This window comes from Echeneis naucrates, chromosome 24 (genome assembly GCF_900963305.1).
Source record: "Echeneis naucrates chromosome 24, fEcheNa1.1, whole genome shotgun sequence".
Taxonomy (NCBI): domain Eukaryota; kingdom Metazoa; phylum Chordata; class Actinopteri; order Carangiformes; family Echeneidae; genus Echeneis; species Echeneis naucrates.
In genome coordinates this window covers 9,634,343-9,658,856 of record NC_042534.1, presented here as the reverse complement: position 1 = coordinate 9,658,856, position 24,514 = coordinate 9,634,343, and the positions used below count along the sequence as shown (strand labels likewise).

General features: G+C 41.4%; 1 protein-coding gene across 2 annotated transcripts in view; it reads left to right on the top strand.

Annotated features, from left to right (window-relative positions):
• Positions 1-229: 229 nt before the first annotated feature.
• The window catches only part of sgk1 (serum/glucocorticoid regulated kinase 1), a 30,368-nt gene continuing 6,083 nt past the window's right edge, over positions 230-24,514 (top strand). The window contains exons 1-4 of one of the 2 annotated variants that reach the window (XM_029496262.1): positions 230-349; positions 4,183-4,422; positions 15,932-16,135; positions 19,041-19,104. In XM_029496262.1, coding sequence (XP_029352122.1) covers positions 230-349; positions 4,183-4,422; positions 15,932-16,135; positions 19,041-19,104 — 628 coding nt within the window. Of the gene's footprint in view, positions 350-4,182; positions 4,423-15,931; positions 16,136-19,040; positions 19,105-24,088; positions 24,215-24,514 lie in introns of those variants that run through there. The other variant, XM_029496264.1, reaches the window with a different exon arrangement.

Sequence of the window (24,514 nt, the reverse complement as noted above, 5' to 3'; positions counted from 1 at the left end):
ATCTGCCTCCTCCACCTCCTCTCACTCTCACTGTCACTCTCCTCCTCGCATCCTCTTTATGCCACACAGAAGCATCGCTCTTATTCACTGTCCTCCACATGTCCCAGCAGTAGCCACAACCTTCTCCTCATGCCTTAAACAACTCATGTCCCTCTCTGTCTTTTCACTCCCTGCCAGTCCATCCGTCATCCTGGGATCTACAGAGGCTAGCGGAGTGCCGGTGTCGGCCATGAAGCTGGTGAATGGAGGAGGAGGTGGTGGTGGAGGAGGTGGAGGAATGGGAGGAGGGGGAGAGAAGACTGCCTTTTCCTTTAAGAAGTGCTCTGCATTCCAGTTTGTCAAGAGGAAGGTGAGTTTGGATGACACACACAAACACAAAGACACACATTTTGGGAGAGATGTATTTATCAGCGTGTGTCTATAGCTGCACTTACACAAAGAGTGAGAGGTATATTGGCTGAAAGAGGAGATGTCACAGCTGGAGCGCTCGCTCTTTCTCTCTCTCTCTCTGTCTGCGCGCGTGTGTGTGTGAGAGAGAGAGAGAGAGAGAGAGAGAGAGAGAGAGAGAGATTGTGTGTGCATGCCAGAGATGATGTCATTGTGGGAGCTAAGCTGCACTAATCAGGCACAAGATTTGGCTCCCTGCGTATCTGTGTTCGCTTCGCGTGTGGGTCTGTTTCTCTGTGCATGTGTGTTTGCACCAAAACGCTGTTGCATTACCGAACCTACAAGTGTTTGTTGTGTAGAAATCATGACATCACTGAGCTGGCAGGGAGCTACACTGTAGTTCAGGATCTACTCAGCACATCCTGGGCTATGCTGCAGTGCTGTCACAAGGATCACTTCCTATGCAATGTTGATGATACGCATTAAATAGTTTCCTTGTTTGTGTAACAAATGCATGTGTCAACTTTTCCAAAAATACAATGCAGGGGCTTAAGAACCACGCAAAGGCACTTGGAAGGCATTAGGTTTGAGTGTTTCAAAATGTACACTTCACAAAGATCAATACGCTATAACAAATAGCTTCATTATCTCAATCTATTATAACATTTAATTTGGTCAATAACGATCAAATCCTTCAGACAGAAATATTACTTAGCTGACTTCAGACTTCAGACTTGGACTTTATTGTCCCCTTGGGGAAATTCTTTTTCACAGCACCATTTCCATTTTATCATCAACAAGAAAACACAAAAACAAAACAAGAACACACACACACATTTGGCATGCAATCACAGATGAACAAGGAAGTCCACAATCTGGCCTGTAAGCAGCTGGGGAGGTTTTGGAACGAAATATATCAATAGCAGTGTATTAACTTCATAAAATAGTTTATTTTGATTGCTTTTGATCATAGAATTAGGATTATACAAGAGAAGGCGTTCGAAGAGTCAATGAAAGTCATTTCAAACAACAAGCCTTCCCTGAAGTGTGTGTGATGAGGAAGTGATGCCACTGAGCTGAGGTTGCGTTTTTAAATTGTTCAAGGGTAGTAAACAATAAACCCTGTAAGTGACGCATGGCAACCAGTTTGATATTGGAGCCATTGTTTGTCATTCTTCAGGGGTGACAAAAATGTTCCTGTTAGACAAGCCCACAATCATTGTGCCCTCAACATGTATAGGTAGGCCTGAATAAAAATAATTAGCTGAAAGGGTAGATAGAGATTTTCAGAAGAAAGATGATGAACAAGTATCCCTGTTAATGCATCAAACAGCACAGTGATGATAAATGAAAATGTGAAATATAACATTAATTGTTGGCATCAGAAAGAGTTTGTTGGACTGGCGAGATTAGGCTTCGAATCTAATTTCAATAAATCTCCATTAGGGTTTGTTGCACTCACTCAAAACACACAGAGCGTCACAAACTGTTCGACTTCTGCTTCCTTGAATCGGAATGGTTTTCTCCTGATTTACATGAGATCAAATGAAAACACAGAGCAATGGGACTGCAGGGTATGATGGGAAGGAAATGACTAACATTACCTCCAGCCTGTAGAAAAGAAGTGGATTGATGCACTCACTCACTAATCACTGTATTGCTCGGAGGATATGGCAGAACACTAATAACAAAATAAATCAGATAATAAATTAAGGTTTTATTGCGCAGGTTCAGTTAACACATTTTCAGCCTCAGGGAGTGAGCAGAATCCAGGATGAAAAGCAATTGGCAGCAATCAACAGTCTTGTACAGTATGTGTAAATGCGTCTTCACTGTAGGTGGCTGGGTGCAAACTTTTCTCATCTCGAAGTGTCATCGCCACCATATGTTGTTGCTCTCAGTATGGTCAGCTGAAGTGTGGGGGTGTGTGTGTGTGTGTGCATGCGGCTCAGATGGTGTTACAGTATGGTGTGGATCACTGGTGACTCGCCTGGTAAATGTGGCATATTGTGCTGTGTTCACACCCACACACAAACACACATGCACTCCCACAGGCACATTCTGCTGCCGCGAGTCTCTCCTGGGATTTTAATACCAATCACTGAGTGAACAGCCTGAATATAGAAAAAAAACATCTATCTATCTATCAATCTATCTATTTCTCTCTCTCACCTTTGTTTAGCATATTTCTGTATAAATCCAGCTTTCCCTCCGTGCCGGAAAATCACAAACCTCCCAGATTTGCTTTAGTGCATGCACCCAGAATTAATGCCTGCTGCTGTTCAGGGTTTTATTTGTCTCTCTGTTTGTGTCTAAATAAGCCTAATCACATAATGGTGAGAGCACAGGTCCAGGGCCAAAAGAAAGAAAGCATATCGCTGCCGCTCTGAGCACAACATGACTTGTGCAAATCTTTTGCCTGAGGTGAATGATTGTCGAGTGAAGCTTTACAATGACATCTGCTATGACTTTCATTTGTGGGGTGACATGTCGAACAAGAGGCATGACGGCACCCCGTTTGATCCACAAGATACTGTCAAAACATTTCTCGTGATTGCATTTGATTGCAACCACCCCCCCCACCCCCACCCCCCAAAAAAAAAGTGTAATTGGGCATTATGTCAATCAAATGTATACTTCCTGTTTTTATTCTAAGTTTAGTTGTGTGCTCCTGGACTTCTGTGTCAGTCCGACAGGGGCTGGTTTGTGTTTTCTGTTGACCAGCTGGAATTTTCCTCCAAGTCTGTTTTGCTTTTGACACGACATGCCTTGACATGCTATCTGGCTACCCTTTGACTTAGGTATGTGTGTGTGTGTGTGTGTGTGTTACAGCTGTCTGGACTCTATGCTGCTCAGTCACATAAGCTACTGTTCCCTGGTGTGTGTGCTTGAGAAGTAAGGGGCCACACAGCAGGATGAGATTTCACAAGGCTCCTCCTGAAAGTGTTGCCTCTCTCCTTCTCCCCCTGTCACTCTGCCTCCTTCTCTTTGTGTCAGTGTTGCTGCTTCCTCTCCACACACCCACGCACACAACCTGGGTTTTACAGTTAGTGACAATGCTTTGCTTGGAAATCTTAGTCACTGCAGCAGTGATTTCAGTACAGTGTGCAAAGTGCTTTTCATGCACCAACCTGTGCCTGTGTTGGAAGTACAAAAACATTAAACACAATGTCTCACTCATTGTTGATACCAGGTGGTTGTGTAATCTATCCATTGGAGGAAAAAATTGCCGCAGGGCGTTATTTGTGATGATTCATCATAGCCATACATATGGACTGAGCAACAGGCTGACTTTTTCCAAGTTTCTCTAAAATGCGTTTGACCTTAGCACAAGTCAGAGGCTAAGATCTACAGCTACACAAGATTTGTCACAACAGCTTGTGCTCTCCTTCCTCATCAAATTTGAAAGTACCATCAGAATTTTACTTTGCGTCATCTCAACAACACGTTGTGACAAATGCATATGGCTATAATGTGCGTCAATCATGTGTTCAGTGTGTGTCAGGGTGGATACACAATCTGCACTTCTTTGAAGTGAACCACTCTTTGTGTGAGTGTGCGCGTGTAAGTGGGTTTGTGTGTGCCCCACTTAAACTGACATGTAATTAGGGAAAACAAAAAACTCTCCTCTCTCTGATCAAAGGTTGCAGCTGGCAGGGTTGACAGAATATGTGCATGTGTCTGTGGACCACCTGTGCAAGTGCTCATAAATATATGTGAATAAAAAGACAAGAAATAGAGTGAATGTGAGAGCAAACCGACTGCTTTTGACACAAGCACCTCTTTCCTGTGCAGGTAAGAAGATGGATGCGGAACCCCAAGGTGAGCGTGGAGAAGGCCCAGGGGAAAGGCCTCCTCCACCCGTGTCCAAAGTGTCCGCTGTCTGACGACCTCTGGTACACACACTTCCCATCTCCTTACGGCTGCTGTCACTACACTGGCTTGCAGGGCGGCCAGTACTACCCCCATGAGCCATGTTCGCCGTGCCCAGCCAGTGGGCAAACTAGCGGCCATGACAAGAGCAAGGGCTGTAAGGTAAGGGGAAAAACAAACAGAGAGAGTGGGTGAGTGTGTGTGTCCTCGCATGCATTTCTCTCACTACCTTTTAAGTGTCATTACATCTCTACTCTATCAGCCCTGTGACGCACAACTTCCTGCTCCTCACAAGGATCATTTGTCACCTACACACACAGCTGCAGGATGAGAATAATAGACTCAGCATTTTTTACTGATAATTACAATTCAGTACAACTTATTTTCACAGTCCAGTCGTCTTTTTTTTACTGCATCAGGAACAAAGAAACAGGCTTTCAAACAAGTTAAACAGCCTGATCTTTTTAGCCATGATGTCACATTTCGAAGGGTTAGGACACTGTGACATATTGTTATTGTCTTTAGGTATCAAGGAAAAAACTATGAGAATAATCCCACTTCAATAAAAATGGAAAAAGCCTTTATATCCTAAACTATACTGGAGCAAACAGTTCTAGTGGTTATCTCAAAAAGCAATCATTCAAACTGGGACTCTATAAGATAAATGAGGAATGAGCATTTAACAAGACGGATATGACCTACTTCATTATGTATTACATTCAGGGTGGGAGCTCCCTCCTTTTATCCCATCATGTCCTCTCTTCAGGTGGGAGTGCATCCACTAACACACTTTATAAGGACACTTGACTCATTTTACAGACCTCCCTCTGGTTTCCCATTAGTGCCCATTGAAAGGGGTCAAAGAAGCAAATTAGGTACTAAGAGGACTCTAGACATTGTTGAATTTGTCTATGTTCCCTCTTTAAGCTCTGCCACGATACATACATACATACATACATTATGCAACGTAAACATTAAAGCGACTGGGGTATTTTTCCAAATTTTTCCTGGTGCTAACCAGTGGTTAGCAGATGAATTTGTACGTTTATTTCTTTTGTGTTCAAAATTAAGCGAAACAATGAGAAAATTAATACAAGTGCGTGAAAGGGAAAGGGAGACCGCACAAACACACATACATGCTCACAGTGTAGCTGCTGCTGCCGATGACCACACTTAGTTATGCAACTGTAATTATAATAGCTGTCCCACACCTTATCAATCATCATGCCCATCATTTGGTTCCCTGCTGGTGAGTGTGTGTGTATTTCTCCAGCCCCATGCGTGACAGGAGAGAATGAGTCATCACCATCCCAGCAAGACAAAGCCACTCTGTCGTGTGTGTGCCCTAAGAATCAACACAGAGGCGTGTCAGAATATAAAACAAGACTGTGTAGTGGTCTACTGCACTGTTCTCTTCCCCACAGCCCTTCAGGTTTTTCCATTTTGTTTCATTTTGCTCTGGTCTTCTTCCTAGCTGACCTGCCTCCCGCTATTGCTCCATCAATTCCACCTCCTGCCCTCACAGCCAATAGATCTGTCACTAATGTCTCAGTGGAGACAACCGATGCATGTGTATGTGTGTGTGTGGATTTAATGGGTGTTGTGGCGCGGTGGGAGCAGCCTGACGGGTTAAAAAGGAGGGGGCTCAGCGGTGAGTCATGGCTCGTCTTCACAGCACAAGTGTGTGCCTGTTTATGAAGTCAATACAAAGTCACCGTGGAGTTAAACAGGGTGACCTACAGTAGCTGTTCATATTTTGATATGTGATTTTGCAAAAGAAAGAAAGAAAAGAACGAAAATCACATTAAAATGGAAACTTACAAGAAAGAGCAAAAATGAAATATGGACTGTGTGTTTGACTTTGTGCGCCATTGCCAAATACTCCATGACAAAGCTCACTACACAGACGTCATATATTTCACTGTTCCCAACATCCTGTGCCATATCTGGTACACTCTGTCCTTCACAACTCAGGCCCTCAAACTACCAGAATGTGACACTTGTTCAACAAATGCACGACTAAGAGAAACATTTCCCCTTGCATGCTAAACACACTGCTCTGATCGTCGGGAAGCCACCCACGACCTCACTCCAATGCAAATGAGCAAAGCTCCATTATGAAAATTGTCAGCCCATCAAATTGAACTGTGTCAGTCGCTGTCTGGCAAGTGTCTCGGACTTGGGCTTAAGAAAGTGGGCTGTTGATGCTGACAGGTCGCTTCCACATTTTAGCGGAGGTGAAGATGAATAAGACAGCAGATGATGACTGACAGTGTTGGATGAGTCTTAGGTGTTCAGAGACAGATGGGAAAGCTCTGGGGATATTTGTCTCTCTCTGAGATGTAGCCTGTTACTCTCCTCTATTCATGTCATTGCTAATGCTGAAGTATGTTATTTTGTTCTAAATGCCATGAATCTTCAGCTTTTGTCATGCTTACGGCCTATCTTCTGCACTAAACCCTCACTTGCCAGCAAAATGTTGTTTGTGGCCAGAGGAGCTGAAATTAAAGGGCACAAAATACATAAAATATTAAATCTGCATTATCTGACTTCCTGCAAGGACATTTACCCAACCCTCTTACACACTTTTTCTCACTTCAAAAAAGTCCCTGATAGATTGCACCCTCTCCTCCTCCTTATTAAAAATCAAAGTTCCTTCTTTCTAAATACAAAACATCAGCACTATTAAATATGAAGTTAGCTTAGCTGAGCCTTGACCGTGTGCTTTGCTTGGCCTTCACCCTATTGGTGCATTTAATAAGAGGCAAAGCTAAATATAGACCAAGTTTTATGGCCCTGATCTTATTATATTGTGAAATCAGTGTACTAAATCTATGACGTCTGCTTTTTTTTTTGTGTGTGTGTGTGTGTGTGTGGAAATGACAGCAGAGAAAATAGAGAAACAGAGGAAGAGATTGCAAGCAGGAGTAAATAGAGTGTACGGAAGAAAAGATAATTAAATATAGACAAATATGAAATATAACAACGGCAGAGGAGAAATTAGGACTTAACAGAGCTGAAGGGAGAGAAGGAAACAGAGGAAACAGCAGAGAGAGAGAGAGAGAGCTGAGATGAGAGATGAAGGGATGGTTTTATTAGATGACAGAAGAGATGAGGTCGGAGCATCTGCTCCACTGGCTGAAAAGGACCTGAAATCAAAGGCATGTAAATCTTCTTGATAAGGACGTCCTGTATTGCACCATGTACAGAACAGCGCACAGAGCACAAGTAAAGCTAATGCAAACGCAGCCTTTCCACCAATCTAAAAGACCGAATCAAAAAGAACATGAACCTTTGGTGGCTGATAGCTCTGACATCTTATCTCTTCCCATAGCTGAACTTTTGTTACACAGGCCACATATGCAATGAAAGTATTTCTGTGAACACGGTAACAATGAAATACTGACTGGGATTAGAAGTGGTAAAGCTTTTCCCAGATTTCTATCAGTGGCCATGTCTACCTTGCTTTTAGACAAAGAAATGAGGAAGAACAGGCCACACAGTAAAAACACACAATATATCAAGATTACCCCTCTTCTAGAATGATAAAGTATTCAGTATTCAGCCCTGGGAATACTACAGTTGCTATATTTAAAGGATTTGGAGGAAATAAACAGGATTTTTAATACCTGTGAGCTACAACTTGAGCTTATATCTTTAAACTTTCCACTGAAGAAAAATTGCAAGTTCTGGTGTCATAAGGAGTTCTTTTTAGTTTCTAAGTAGATTTAAGGGCGTTCAACATGAATCCCGAGATAATGACCGCAATGCTGAATAATACTTTATCTGTACTTTTTCTTTGTACTCTGAGTTGACTGGGTTATGACTCAGACAAGGACAAGGAATTTTGACGCAAGCTGCAGCCAAGGCGGCGGTCAGGGAGGTGTGTGTGTCACAGGTACTGTCGAAACTCCACTGACCGTGTTAATGAGTAGGTTAAATACGCTGGTCAAACTACAATAATTAACTTCCTGTTTCAGCCAGAACACCAACATGCACCTGCCACCTTCACTTCGTTCTACCTCTGTCCCCTTTAACTCCACATAGATAAGCTCCCAGATGTAGATGATATGGTAGCAAAATTTCCTCACACTTTCACTCCAGGACCATCAATTTCATGCTGTGTTACATAATTGACAATTGGAGACTTCTTCCCTTTTATACTTCACATTAAATACTTTATTCACACCAAATAAGAAATACAAAATAGTTGCAATAAACAATACAAACTATAATCTAGTGTGCTGCTTCTCATCATGTCACCTAAAGTCTTTTAATCTTTCTTTCTTTCTCATCCTTTTTAATTCTATATTACCAAAGCATAGTCCTATCTTAAGATGTTTACTGGCCATTTCCATATGGTCTGTTCTGATAAGGTGATGGAGTTAATGAGTCAGTGCATTCAACACTGGTTTAAACACCAACTGGAAAGGACTGACCCTCTCCTGTACTAATTGTGTTCAGTGTCAAAATCTCATTCATGCAGAGGAGAGGAAGGAAGGAAGGAAGGCAGGAAGTGAAGCAAAGAAGATGGCAGGTGAAGAAATCCAAGGAGATGAGAGAAGTCAAGCGTGTCCTAGAAGAACAGTGATTTTTATCTACTCCCCTGCAGCCCGTGAGAAGTGGCTGACTATTGATTGGATCTCTGCTGACAGGAGTGGCACGAAATAGTGGGTGAAAAGCTGCATATGAGCTTTTTGAGAAATTTGTTTGGATGCAGAAAAGTTCTCAGCTCATTTGTTAGTGAGGTGAGCTCATCCTGATAATCATTTGTGAGAGTCAGCTGGAGCAAAAGACTCTAACCCCTAACCCATACCATACCTTTGCCCTCAAAGTTAAAAAAAAAAAAAAAAAAAGACAAAACGCATCCTCGCTCAGAATATCAGTGGGTCATTGGTGTTTTAAATATGTGCCACTGTAGTTGGCTATCCTGTTTCACTCTCCACAGAAAGGAAACAGGGGGACGCAACCTGTGACAAATCCACCTCTCTTGTTCTCACTCAGCAGTAACAGAGCCCTGCCGGTCGAAGCTCCCATCCACTGTGCTGATGCTAATGCATCATATCTGAGCTGCTGAATGAGAACACTGAGTCAAGTGAGACCGTGAGAGGATCACAAGTGCAATTCAGTTGTGTCAGGTGTCGGTAGAACTGGAACAGCTCCCACCTCATGATTGCGTATTAGCTGCTGATGTCGTCTTCTTAGAAAATCATTTGTAAGACGTTTTTCGCTGTATTGTGCTGTAGGAATTATGTTTATGTCAGACTTTGCACTCCAGACTTTGGTTCTTGGTTCAGTCTTATCTGAGAAGTGGCATTTCTGAGTGGCAGCAGATCTCAGGTAGTTCAACTCTGCCGGAGCTAATGCTTAATGAGCTGAGTGTCAAAGATCACGCTGTTTTACTGGCAAACCTTTGCTGACGTCTATGAGGCAAGAACATGAACTCTGGGCTCCAGTCATCTCCCACGCAGCTGTTGAAATCTTAACTGTGAACTGTGATGGAAAATGATTTTCTAAAAACTGTAAGTTGACGGTGTTCCACCAAAATTTTGATCAATATTAGAAACACATTTCAGAATAAAACTCTGGTGTAACACCGCAAAATGAAGCCTACAAAATGACTAATAGACTCTCTGACATATTCTTTGATTCATTGCAGAATTGCTGCCCTTGCAGGTCACTCAATGCCTCTTCTCGCTTGCCAAAAAAAATAGCACAACCTTTGAAACAAGCTTCAGTGGAATTTTCCCTGAATTGCATTACTGTCATAATAGTTCTTCACCAGCAGTGGGGATAAGAAAGAATTAAGAGAAACAACCCACAAGCTCCAATTATATTTGATACAAAGAGCTGCACAGGGAGCCAAAAGTCCACTTCCAAGTTGTTGCCTTGTTGTGCATACTATACTAATACCAGGGAAGAATTCCTCTTTCTCCAAACTTCTGTTTGTGCTATTTTCAGTAGTTCAGCTAATAGGCTCAAAACTTTCTTTTCTCCTCGTTAAAGACCTCATCGTCTATTCCCTTACTCTCCATGTAAGTGCCCAAAGTCGGAGCCCTGGAGTCTTTCAGATTCTGTCCTTAGTAATGAAACGATAGTGGATTGCCAGCTTAGCATTCGTGTGAAGCCAGTTTGTATTGGTTTCTCTATTAAAATCCTTTCTTGTGTCCTTCACAACATTGATATTTCCCTGCCATAAGCCACAGCCATCTTTATTGTTGTTGCTCTCATCTGATTTAAAGGAATTTCAGCAGCATATAAATGAGGGAACTTTTCCATAGAGCTGGAAGGTGGTTCAAAGCTACGAATGTTTAGCATACACTCAGCAATGGAAAACTGCTAATCCTTCACCATGCTTTTGTTCCAAAGCCAAGAACTCTGGCAGTGGAAGAATGCGGTTGGAGTAATAAACTTGGAATTGGTTTTCTTGCATGATCTCTCCTCTTTGCTCTCATTAGATGTGCTGTATTTATACTCATCCCAAAATGTCCACAGTGCATTTGTTTCCACTGCTACTGCAGGATCACAGAGGCTCTTATTCTGCCGAAGGACAAAAACAAGGTGTATGAGCATAGCACTTCATATCTTGGCTGCAGTTTCCCGCATTATTGTGACGGGTTAAATAGCTTTGTAGCGTTTCATCCAATCTTGATTACAACAACCTGGGGGGGGATCTGAAGAGAGAAAAGTTGCAGGTTCTTTGGGACGTTTCAAACTGAGCAGGATATATAGTCCCTGTGTAATCAACATTTCTAAGGCGGAGAAGGGAGGAATAAAAAAAGCTGTATCAGTTTCTACACCTCAGGAGATCCACCGGCATCAATACCTCTTTCCCTCATGCTCCACCTCTCGCCCCTCCCTCTGCTTTTCCCCAGACCTTGGCCCACTAGAAAAAAAGGCAGCAGCTACCCTTCTTATTCTTTGTCTTTTTGTGGGGGAATTTGGAATTATTGTTGCTCTAATCTACCCTGAGAACCCGGCTAATCCCCTCTTCCATCTTGATGTTCCAGAGCTAAAGCCAAAACTGCACCACAGCGGCTCAGCAGCATCCTGAGTGTGCATTGTAACTTTTTTTTTTTTTTTAATATCCCATTCACGTACTCAGCTCTGTTGAAACCTTTGTGCACAGAGGGTTTAAGGCTTATGGCACACAATCTGGAGTTGAACTCAAAGTTGATCTCATCTGTTTCCAAATGGACAATATGCTTACTCACAGCATTAGTGGAATACAACAACAAGCTATTGTGACTGTGCTTTGTTAACGCAAACTGCATTCTATTGTGCTGCAGTAGGCTCAAACCTATTCTGCTGTTACTTCCTATGAAATCAAGGGGCATCCTAAAGATGCAGTTTTTTGGCACTATACTGTTAGCCATGGCTAAACGTTGTGTTTAGCGCTAGATAGTTAATGCCAGCATGAGTAAATCTGTCTTAAGATAAAGAATAAGAACAACACATGGAGCAACTTTCAATACACGTGTGTGAGGCCTTGTTTATTTAGATATCCACTTTTATCATGCAAGAGAAAGTTTACATTTCTGCCAGATGAGGTAATCAATCAATCAGTTTAACCCCAAACACCAGAAAGATGATGAACCTAGTCTGTGAGTGTATTTTGCAGTGGGATCCAATGTTTTAACCTTTGGCCATTTTAGTCAAACTGTGCTCATACAATGTGAAAATTTTGGGCAGTTCTAACTATCTCACTTTGACATGAGGTGAAGTTTAGTGTCAAAACAAAAGAGCATGAAACAAATCTCATAATAGTCCCTGTGGTGAGTAAATACAGCTCTGTGACAGCTCTGTCTTCATAGAGATGAGAGAAAAATGGGGAGAGAGGAAGAGAAATAATGCTGGAAATGTACAAAAAAAATTCCATGGAGGGGACAGCTTTTTTTTTATTTCCAAGAAAACTTGCGTCAGTTGTGCGCAGAGGATTACCATGAATGTTGGTGTTTTGTTATAAAGTCAGGGTTGAGAGGCCTTGTCTCATTGCTCCTCAGGATTTAAAGATGAAAGAAGCCAGAGCATGGCCCAAGAGGACAAAAGTGGTTGCAAACATGAAAGCAGCTGAGGGTCAATATCCCAGTCATGAAATCCCAAACTTACCACTCGGTTCAGTTTCCTGTTCAAAATTAATGTTTCAATTCTGGCCCCCCTCTGATTCACTCACGCGCTCTCTGTTTATGGTATTTCTGAGGCTTTATCTCTCATGGAAGATACACTGGGTGCTTGGATTCCATTTGGGCTGCTTGAATCATAGCGCACCGTTTCTCTGTCTTATGGGCTGTGGCTTTCCCTTTTGCTCATTTATTTTGAGACCATTTTTTGTGATCTCGGAACAAGAGCGGGAAAAAGAAAAGGAAAGGAAAGAGCAGTGACCTTGGTGTCAATAAGCACGTCTTGTCCCTGACATAAAATGAAATGGTTTATGTAAGACTATTTTGCACTCTCATTCTCTCTGTTTATCTTTTCATCTTTCAAATATATTTTTCCATGTCTCTTAATTTCTGCTTCCACCTCATTCTATGTGATCATTGCCCCCATCGATGCACTACCACTTTCCCCTCATTTCATTACTTTAGGATGCTATGACATATGTGGGGCATCACTTAGGCTGTTAGCAGTAGAGCATTGCACCAAAGGGAGCTGGTGGAGGACAGGAAGGGATGAAGACCAAGTACAAACGGGGTAACCAGGCTAGAGGGCCATGTGCAATTGGATGAACAGAGTAACTAAATGCATACATTACTCTGTAAGTGCTGTTTTTTGAGGATGCCATGATTTCATTTTGATTGTAAAGCTTATTGATATCCTTACCAGGCGCTGTGCAGTATGGTAGTCACTTACCATGCCAATATTCTAAAGTTTCTAAAAACGCCTTTTAAAATGTCTTCACATAAATCCAACGGTCATACTGAAGAGCCAGTTGCTTTAACTCAGGCCCAAGTTATTATGGCTCAACTTAATACGATTGGATGTTAATATGAAATCAAATCATAATACTGAAGTAATGCTCAATTAGCTTTCTGATAGATTTGTTATTGTTGGGTTGATGTAGTGCTGAAGTGGTGGTGGCTTTTCCCAAAAGAGGATTTTTGGATACAGCAATGACAAATACATCTGTACCATTTTAAGTTGCAGCGTTGTTATCCTGCCTGCTGTATGTAGAGAAAGGGCCAAATCTTTAGATTGGGCTGTTACATCATCTTGTTAGTGCCTATATGTTGTTTTTTTCACAAAGATAAACTGTATAGAAAACAGGCAAAGTCAAAGGGCAAAGAGACGAGTGAGGTGGCAGCACAGGGAAGCAGTCATAAAGTCTTGATATAGTGCATGGGATTTTTCATTCTTTGATTTATGGCGTTGTGAGGCTGATGAGAACATCGTGGCCTTAGTACTAGACTTTCCCTGGACTATATTACATTCTGAGTTTATGAGGTGAAAGCACAGATCTTATTGGAGGGCCCTTATGTAACCTGAATAATAGCACTACCAGTGTTGTCTTTAAGGGTTGTAGGACAAAGCCGGGTCAAAGAACAAGGAAAAGGGGTTAAGAGGAGATGGAGTCTGGACATGGTTTTCTTATGTGTGTGCATATGTGCACGTGTGTGTGTGTGTGTGTGTGTGTGTGTGTGTGTGTGTGCGTGCGTTTGTGTGTTGTTCTTCCTCTCCACATATTTTCTTACCCACTAAAAGAATGGCTGGCTCCTTCTGTGGAGCAAGGTCATACATAAAGGCTAGACATAAAGAATGATAAACAGCCTCATAAAGAAAAGTTTATGATTCTATACATACGTACATAACTGATGAAATGCTGTCCAGATGAAGGCTCTTTATCACCTGCAGAATACACACAAACATGCGCAGTCCCCAATGAATATGTACGCACACACATGCAATTGAACATTAAGATCCGTCTGCAAGATGTGACAAATGTGGCAATTTAAATTCAAAAGAGTAAAACCGTTAAAGTGTGCAGAATAACGTGTTTACTATTTGTGTTGTTATTCATTGAAAACAAATTCAAAAAAGGTGGGTCTATAGTAGTCAGATAGTCTTTAAACCTTGAAATGTTATTATGATAGTTCTGATTTTCAACATGGGATTTCCGATTCTTGCTGGAAACATCAACTGGTTAGATAAATAAATATGTTTTTTTTTTTTTTTTTTTTTTTTTTTTTTTTAACAGGTCCAAAAGCAGAAACATATAGACCAGTCAGATATGATTGTGTTCATTAGTGAGCTCTAGAGATGCTAGTCTTACCTCCAACAGCTCCAAAATGTTTTAAAGATTAATGATAAACGTTCATTTTCCACTGCTAATCTATTTCTGGGTTGCGGGGGGTTGATGATAAACAATAAAATTTAAATTTCCTCAGTAAACATGGATAAAGATAGTTCGTACACACAGTTATATCGGAGTCCTTTCACCTTGCCCTTGACAGCATTAGTAATCATTGCTGTCCTTCGAGCACCGAGCTATAATTACAGCCAAGGGAACAGCCATTCACACACCAGGAAAGTTTTTTGCTGAGTTGCAGGTATACGCTCTCTCTCTCTCTCACACACACACACACACACACACATCATTTCAAATGCCCATACTTCTCCATGCCAAGTTGTGCTCCCGTGGAGACCCAGCAGCCACTGATAGAGGCCTTGATAAGACGCACTTGAAATGGCTGCAGTCACTGAACTTGTCCGTTCTGTGTGCCAAGGACACCATTTGCCTTACGTAACAACCATTTCTGGGTCACCAACACATCCATCTCTGCAACTCACTTCCTTCAAGAACTATGTGCTCCTTGACCTTACTTTCCATTTTCCCGTGTATCTTATATTTCTCTCTCACACCTTCTCACTCCCCTTCATGTGTGTGTTTGCGCTTAAGGGTCCTCATGTTTTAATCTCCTGTTGTGAGTCACATGGTAAATAATGGTTTGTGTTTGTGACGTTTGAGACGAAAACTGTGTTTCAGTGTGCTGTGCTGTCACATGAGAAGAGATTACTGCAAAGGCTCACTCTTCCACTGCCTCCTGTGCAATGCAAACATGAGCCTCAAACAGTTTAGCTCACAGAGTCATAGCTGTAGCTGCGATGTAATTTTATAGCTGTCCTTGATACATGCTTCATAAGAAATGTGACCCTTTTCAGGCATTAAAATAAATCATGCAGTACTTAGAGCATTTAAAATACTTTTAGGAAATATGATGAGTATAATGAAAAACCTGGAGCTTTTGTTCAGAATGAGACTTTTGATGTTACAGAAATGACTTGAAAAAGTTACAAGAAGGAAACATGAGGCACAAATAGAAAGAGCCTTCTTATTAGCTTGGTGGACAGGTTGTAACAAGATAATAGGAGGAAGTTAATCTAAAAGGTTGCAGCTGAACTTTGGACAAAGTGTCTTCCAGTTGAGTAAATGCTATGATGCAATATGAAACTTTTCTTTGTGATGAGTGTATTAAAAGAGCCAAACAGCATGAGTACACAATCAAATTCTACCTTAACTCCCTTTTTGAGGTTTGGGTTTGAAGTAGCACACTGGGTTACAGTTATGTGACCCTTTGTCGGTGACTGGGAGCTTTATTCCACATGGAGTTTTAAACATGAAAGGCCTGATTTGAAAAAATAAAATAAAATAAAATATGAATGTTGATTGTTTCAGGTGAGGAAGTGGAAAATGCTCGCTCGCCACCATGGTGACGGCACAGGGAAGCAGAAGGAAGGAGAATCAGATGCCCACCAGTCGTGGGGGGTCCACGCCTCACCCCTGCTGGCCAGCCCGGTCATGCTGGAGTGCTCCATCTGCAGCGGGCCCTATATAAGCTACACCCTGGAGGATATCTGGCAGCCACGCCAACGCACACAGGCAAGTTCATCCTGTCTGCGGCTCATTAATTTACAGGTAGAAAGCACTCATTTATCACAGTAATCAGTGGATCGCAAAGCAGACGACTTCCAGGTGTCCTTGATGAGGGAGTTCAGGGAATCTCGAGAGAAATTATGTTTTATCAGCATCTTGTTAGATTGTGTTATTTCTCTGAGTTATAAAGAGTAATCTGTCCCATTGCAACATATAAACAGTTAACGGGATAATAACAACAACTGGCAACTCACTAAATAATGAAAATGCATCATAGAATTTTAGTTGTAAAACATGGTTATTTTTTGAAACACCATACAACACTAAGTTTGTGCATCACTACCCTGCATGCAGTTTATTTTTCTGATTCACCTGCAGTATGGATACATATCATTTGGTTCTGCTTACCTCTGTAGAAAGTGTTGACTGCCACCCCATTTTTAATGCTGACTACTAGTGCCATTTGGACTTGAACATAACAGGCCGCTAGCACCACCTAATTTTCAGGAAGTTATTTGAGTGAAAATCCATCGAAGAAAAAGATAATTTGAGAAGATCTTTCTTGTAGCTTTCCACCAGTCATAACTAAATTACATTATTAAGTCAAAGAAATGGAAAAAAAAAGTTCTATTCAGAGATATCCTCCAAATAACAATAGCACGAGGTGACATTTGTCATTAATTAATCAAATGGAATCATTATAACTTTTGTGGCTTACTTGAACATGGCTTTGTTTGGGATTTAGCTGTTTACTAAAATGTAGCAATAACAAGACACAATAATTCTAAGATATTGGCAAAATAATGTCAATGTGAATTTTGATAGTAAGAAAGTATTAATTGTTTCCATTTCCTTTATTTTCCTTGTGTTTTAATTGACAAAAAACACACAGATAAGATAAATAACAAATCTGTTCAATGGTAAAAATCAAAACATTTCTAGCCACTTTACTGTTCAGTTAGTTTCCTTCTACTACTCAGAGTCAAGTCATGCAGGCCAGTACGTCTCTCTGGCCCTTATCAAGACAAAAACTCTTGCCCTCTCTGTCTCTCTTTGCTGTTGCTGCTGGAGCAACCCAAACTTGTAGTCTTGTGTCGGAAAAATAAATCTGCTATGAAATATTAATGAACAGAAAGCCTAGATTCATCATCACTATGGATACAACTCCATTTGAATGTCTTCACTGCATCGATAAACAACTTGAAGGAAGAGAGAGGACAGATGTGACACAGGAAATGCAAAGGGAGGTAAAAGGACAAAAGGATATGAATGCTAAAGTGATTCTGACTCCTGAAACATGTCGACAGTATGCGGAGACATAAGCGGCAAACTATATTTATGTACAATTGTGTTAATGTGAGTGTATCTTAGAGGAAATTTTTGACAGACGTGGCTACCGTCAGCTATATTAGGACTTATATAGAGATGAAATGAACAGCATGATAGGCAGGCCGCTGGGAGCAGCGCCTCTGATGACTAAACAAACTGATGAGACTGAAACAATTCATGCACATGCAAACAAACACATGCCTCAGCTCGTCTTCTCAGAAAACAGGCTTGGGAAAACACTGAGAGCTGGAATTTATTTTATTTATTTTTTTCAGAGCTTCCGCATGGAATCGCAAACTAGGCTGAGGCTGTATTTAAAAGAGGCACTTTGAAAATTTGAAAAATGACAGCGACATCTCGAAAAACCCGTATCTGACACGGTTTCATGGGAATGTCCTGACATGCGAATGCTGCTGTTCCAGAGACAGCTGCCAGTTTTCCCGTTACTGTATGAAAAAGAAAAGTGGGACAGACAGAAGAAGATACATGTGCATGTGTGTTTACTTGTATCTCTGAGCCACTCAGCTGTGCATAGAGCATTGTCGAGGCTTTAAAATCACACAGGGCAGTGGATCAACTTTCTTTCTATCTCTCTCTCTACACACTAACACAACTTCACACGCAGTGTCGACAAAATCCCTGAAGTGTTGTTACTTAAAGACAGTTTTGAGGTTTTTCTATTTTGTACTTTTTAAGGGAGACAAAGTTAAAGTGAACAAAGATTTTACATAAAGAGAAACATTTGAGAAACTGAATAAGATCAGTTTCAAACTGGTCTTAAGACATTAAGAAACTAAAGCAAAATCTCATTGTGGTATAGAGCACAGGCTTTCACCACTTTCAGCGCAGAAGCCCAAATGATTTAATGCAGGCTCACTCTGGAAAGTCAGCCCCATTTAATCACATCACGTGGAAAACCAACTGAAAGGAGGACATTAGCCAGTATGCGTCAGGAACCAAAATTTTTTTAGAGTGCTGCTGTTCAGAAAGGTCATGACACTGTAAAGCCCATCAGGAGCTGAGGGAAAGAATCTGAGCAGTGCAAGGTGCTTTCCAAACTGTTTGGCACTTCACTATTTATACTGTGAAATAATTTTAAAAAGCAAAAGTTTTTAATTTATTTTTCATGCAAGTAACTCTTCAGGGTCTACTAATGCCTACTAATTCATAGAGGGGAGAAAAAAGCAACAATTAGAAGAATATTTAATGAAAAAATATTTAGTACAACATATCCTGTCCAATTATTCATCCAGCAACTTCAGATATTTCTTGTGCATGTCCAGCCTGAGGGCTGTGCAGTTGGTACACACCTGTCTCCATTCAACTGAACTCAAACAAAAACCAAACAGGATTTGCAGGGTTGGATACACAACAATATATTTTATTGTCAGTACATGTGCAGCAATAGGTCATTTATGTATAATGCTTGAATATAGTTTCTTGGGTGTTTTGTTTTCTACAAGCTGTTTTAACTGCAGTGTGGAATTGAAAACAACTGTATATGGACTGAAACAAACATTCGGTTTTTATTTTGGTGGTTGGTGTTGTTGTTCCCTAAGTAATTCCATATTTCTCTCCCAAGGCGATGGATCTCTACTACCACAATGAGTCAGACCCAGACAGCTACTGTTGCCCTGGCGACAACAGTAAGTCACAACCAACTAAGCTTGTTGTTTTGTATTCCTCCTCAATTCTTCCCATTTCTCCTCTTTTTAACATCCATCCTGTGGCTCCCCCTTTTATCTTTCTCATCCGTCTCCCTCTGTCAGCGTCAGGCCGTTTCTCCTTATTATGTGTGATTAAGTTTATTTTCACCATCAATCTGAAATTATCTTCTGTTTGTTTTTCTTCTCTTTGCTGTTTTCCTGCCGTTCCAATACTGATGGCTGTGGAGGCAGAAGTGATTCAGCCCCCACTTAGCAATGTCTCCTTACCTCACCAGCTGGGCCTCTAATCCAGCCTCCAAACAGGATAATAACTATTGTCCATGGACCCAGTTCACTGTTTGTTTTTTTATTTTGTACAAACTGGCAAAACAGTAGTTAGAGGGACAATACTCAGGATTGATCATCGTACACATGACACATTGACCTCTCCTGTTTACAGCTTCACTGCAGCAGAGTTATCTCAGTGTCTTGCTTACCCATGTGCCACTGGGAAGAAGTCCATAATCTCTTTATAAGCAATAACTGGAAGCAACTGTACTTCAATTTTCCATCATGCCAACTATTCCTGTCACACGGCACGGTCCGATCCAAAGGGCAAAATCTGTGTCTGTTGGCATGGAGCCTCTCCAGAGCATTCCCTTTTTGAATGGTATATTTTACCTTTGCACAAGCTGGGTATCCTGATGTGTTTGTGTGTGTGATAACTTTAAAATCTCACAGTGGTTAAGCTTAACATTTATCAAAAATGTACCAAAAGTAAAAGTAGTCTGCCTCTGTCAGTGTCATACTATTACACTTCATATTGTTGGATTGTTGTGTAAGGTGGCTGTTGTAATTGCTCAGTTGATTGGGACCCGTTTTAACCATGTAGCCTATTTAATCTTTTATAGTGTTTATATGTATCTTTTTCTGTGAAGTAACTAAAAGACACAAAAGGGAAACGGTCAAAGTGCAAGTGTCGATGTGTCAGATTTGCAGATACCTGCTGTCTGCTGGTGGATCTCCAAGAGAGAATGCAACAAGAGCCCTTTCTGATGAAAATGTTTTTTTACGGGGAGTAGTCTGCCTGTTAATTACGGGAGTTTTCCGTGAGAGATCTGAGCAATTAGCCATGCTAGTGACAAGCAGTTGCTGTGGCCACAGCCGTGCTGCTGCTACACCCTGCCCTTCAAATTTCAGCAATTTGTGGCTTTGGAAAACACTTTTAACTTTAAGAGTGTCACACGTTACAGCCATTTACAATGACGCAGTGATGTGTTTGATGCGTGGTGCAAAACATTGGTCAGGTTTCCAAAGACGTCACGTCTAAATTCATCAGATGCACAAAATGATCTCCTCATTTAGTACCTTAAATTGGACCAACATTTATGATGAATTCAATGGTAACAAGTACATTTTAGTGTAATAATTCATGCAAAAACCTGCAACAGAACAAAATATCTGTGCCACGCAGAGGTGTAGAAGAGATCATGTGGCAGCACAGTTTTGTGTCGATGTCCTCAGGTAGTTTGCTTGGGTGAGAGGAAATGACTGACAGTATCTTATACTCCCAAAGTGATGGCACTAGCTCCTTGAGAATATAAGATACTGTAATTTTCCTGTGATCAGCCCAAAACTAAAATATCTTTCTGAAACCTGCCTCATCTCTTTGTTACCTCAGAAAAAGAACGACGCAATCTTATGTAATAAGGCATCTGCTGAGGACGCCTTTATTAAACCACCTAAATATGCTCATCAACTTGTTGCAGTACAGATAATCAGCATTTACACACTGAGATATAATGCTTTCCATTCTGAGGCACACAGGTTCATGTAATTATAGGAGTATTATGAAGCTTTTATCTACTCTTTTTTCCCAACATTCGTGACGCATCACGCACCTGCCCCTTTAGAGCTTAAAGAAGCAAACATACCTACTGTACACACAGACATGCAGCTACATATACTATATAACACCAGCATGTGAATAGATCCATGAAAATGCTCCCAAAACAGAGATGTTTCCCAAAACAGTCGTGAGAAGAAAAGACATTTTTTTGTTGCTATTATTCCCTGAAGATTTACAGCAAGTGATTTAATAGAGACAGATTTGGGCATGTCTGCTGCATTCAGACTGCCAATGGCATAATCCATTCAAACACACCTTTCACTATAATTCTTCATAAATGTGACTTCATAGTTTTAGATTATGGCTTCACCAAAATGGTGAGGATGCACCAGAATAAATAACAAAAAAAAAAAAAAAAGATTGGAAAACACAGTACAGCTTTGTTTCAAAGATTAGTGAGTGTCTTATAATTTCTTCAAAGAGTTTCAAAAACCCACTCAGGAAAAGCCTCAACAAATTTTCATAATGTAAGTCGCATGACCGTCAACAAAGGTAGTTCAACAGATAAACAGGCCACTTTGGGGGCCACACTCACACGCTGACACTTCAGCAGATACACTGGCAAGATAAAAGCCTGGCTGTCCTCTCTGAATGGCTGAGGCCTTTATGTAACAGTGTCATTTGGTTCCTCACCACCGAGCCTCATTCACATTCATCACCAGATCAACCATTGCCACAAACACTCATCATTGCTGGGCACAGAGGACGGACATTACAAGATGGAGGGAAGGGAGGATGATGACAGACGTGAGCGGACTTAATGGATGGATGTCATCTGCCGGAAACAGCGCGAATATGGGCTTGTGTATGTTTGGGTACACTGTTGTTGGTGGGTGGGCTGAGGGAACGCGCGTGTGTGTTTATGTGTGTGTTTATATCACAACTTAAATATCCTGCACCTCAACCCCTCTGACGCTGCAGTGAAACCCTTCCTGTCCTTTCATGAAATGACTCCCATAGTGTGTGTGTGTGTGAGTCAATGCTGGCTTTGGCAACGATGACAGGACCACAAGGGGGTTACATAACTTACAAGTGTCTCACACAGACACGGAGACACACACACACAGACAGTAGTAGGGCAGCAGACACACAGTTTGGTATTGTGGAGCCTCTTCGGTGCGTGGTCTGAGCGTTGAGCAGCCTGTAAATTCAGAAGAGGGAAGAAGGCCAGAAAGGAAAAACACTGTGCAGAGCTTTTGTTCACATTGCTCCCTCTCTCTCTCAGTCTTTTTCTCCCCCTCATCTTCTCTTAACACTGCTCTTTCATTTCATTCAACTCTGGGCTATGACCACAGATGCAGACACAAGAGCAGTGCTTACACTCCATTGGAGGTAATGTAACTTATTTTTTCAAATATTCACAACTCCCTTTTTTAGCTTTCCACGTTATAATAACTACAGGTTTTTCAAAGTCACCACAGCCTATGCTTGTACCCACTTTCCTTTCTTCCTGCTGTCCATTGAGAAAGTAATATGTGATGTATGAGGTTTCACTTGTCTGGCTCATGATGCTTTCAAGCGCTGATAACAGATGTTTTTTTGTGTCATGGTTAGACTGCTGCTGTCATGTCAGTAGTGACGTAAAGTGCATAATAGGTGCACACTGAGGGGTGGCACTATAAAGCTGCAACCCATGCTGTGTCAAGGAGAAATATCTTTTTCTAGCCAACTGCATGAAGTTTTTTAGTGAGGGAGGGGCATGTTGGACACCCTGGGTGAACGTAGGAAGTACCTGATGTTCCCTTTTCTCCCTCAGTTTTAGAAAATGTGCGTGCGTGCGTGTAAGTGTGCATATTGCTCGTTGTCCCTGAAAAAGTTAGTTTTGCCCTCCAGGCCTGCGTGTGTGTGTGTGTAAGTGTGTGTGCATCAGGTGGCTGTGGGGGACAGATTAATAATAGATTTGACCTGAGTTAAGAGAGAGACAGAGTCAGCGAGTAAAGAGTGGATGCTATATTTAAAAACTGCAAAGTCACACATATAGCCATAAAATGATTTTCTCCAGGAGAGGCTGTGGGTCAGGAACAAAAGCATACACACACTCTCTTCCTTTCTCTCTCTCACACACACACACACACACACACACACACAAAATCCTTATAATTTGAGGATGAGCCTTAATTGCTGCTTGTCCTTGGCTCTGTGTTTCCTTAATCTAATACTAATCACATTCAGGGCACCTGTCTCACAAAAGGAAAGCCTACATTCTCACACACTTGCCCTTGCTTGGCTTTGAATTTTGCGATTGCCATCCATTAATCTGGATGGGGAAAGTGCAGAAGTAGCATTTTCACTGTTATCTCACACTGACTTCCCACCACTGATGTACCTTTGAGCATGACCCATTATAGTGCTCCAATCTATCTAAACACAGGAAATATATATACCCACAAAATAAAAGTGAAGATATAAAAATCATAATAAAACTGTCAATGCAACAAGAAAATAGCAAAACAGACTGTGACTAAAAAAGATTAAATATGCCAGACATTTGTGGGGGGGGGACAACACTACTAATCACGCACAAAAGAGTTGGAAGAGAAACTCATCAGCACATGGTGTTAATATCACTGTAACTTTTGCTGTCTCCAACTGAATGAATGTGAACTCAATTAACTTTTTCACAGTGAGTGAATGTCAACAGCTAACTGGCTGTGGGGAGGGGGCTGGTGGATGCTGGCTACTGAAGATACAATGATTTGTAAAATGAGCCATTTTTATCCTCCTGTTTGCAGTTTCCATTTGACATACTGATGAACATTGAGCAAATTATGTCTTATATGTAAAGAGCACACAAAATCAAATTTTGATCTTAAAAATCCTCCACTTTCATGATCTGCTATCCACGTGTCTGCAGGAATAAATTAATAAGCCATTTTGTTTCGTTCAGTTTTAATGACATTTCTTGCAATATTTCCAAAACATTTCCAAAGTGGTAGCTCATGAGGAACATTTGAAGGCAGCACGTCCCCCCGCCCTGAGGAAAACTCATCCAACCATGAGTGAAACACAAAACTGGAAGGAAATGGGGGCGGGACGTCTCCGCCCTGAACAGGAAAAAAAATCTGCTTCATCAAACTCTCCTTAGGAGAAGTATGCGGTCTAGTTCGATTACCTCCCTGCCGACGAACCCGCTGCCCCTCTCCTTCTTGTGACTCGGGAAATAAAGCATCCTTATGAAAGACAAAACCACCGCTGTGACGTGTAAGTAGTCTTTTTCACCGTATTTTCACTTGAACGCAACGCCGATGGATTCATCCAAGAAACCTCCATAATATATTTAAATATTCCTGAAAGGGAAACTAGTGTCCTTACCGTGAGATCTGGTGATGTTTCTGCAGTAATCGGTTTGATTTGATGGTTGTAGTGGCTTTTTTTTAAGAATGAAGCCATGACTGCTCACTTTGTGTGTCTGTGTGTGTGGTTGGGAAGAATACTGGCTGACATACTTGGGGGGCGCTCTGTCCATTCACCCCACAATCCAGTGACCTGGATATATTTGGG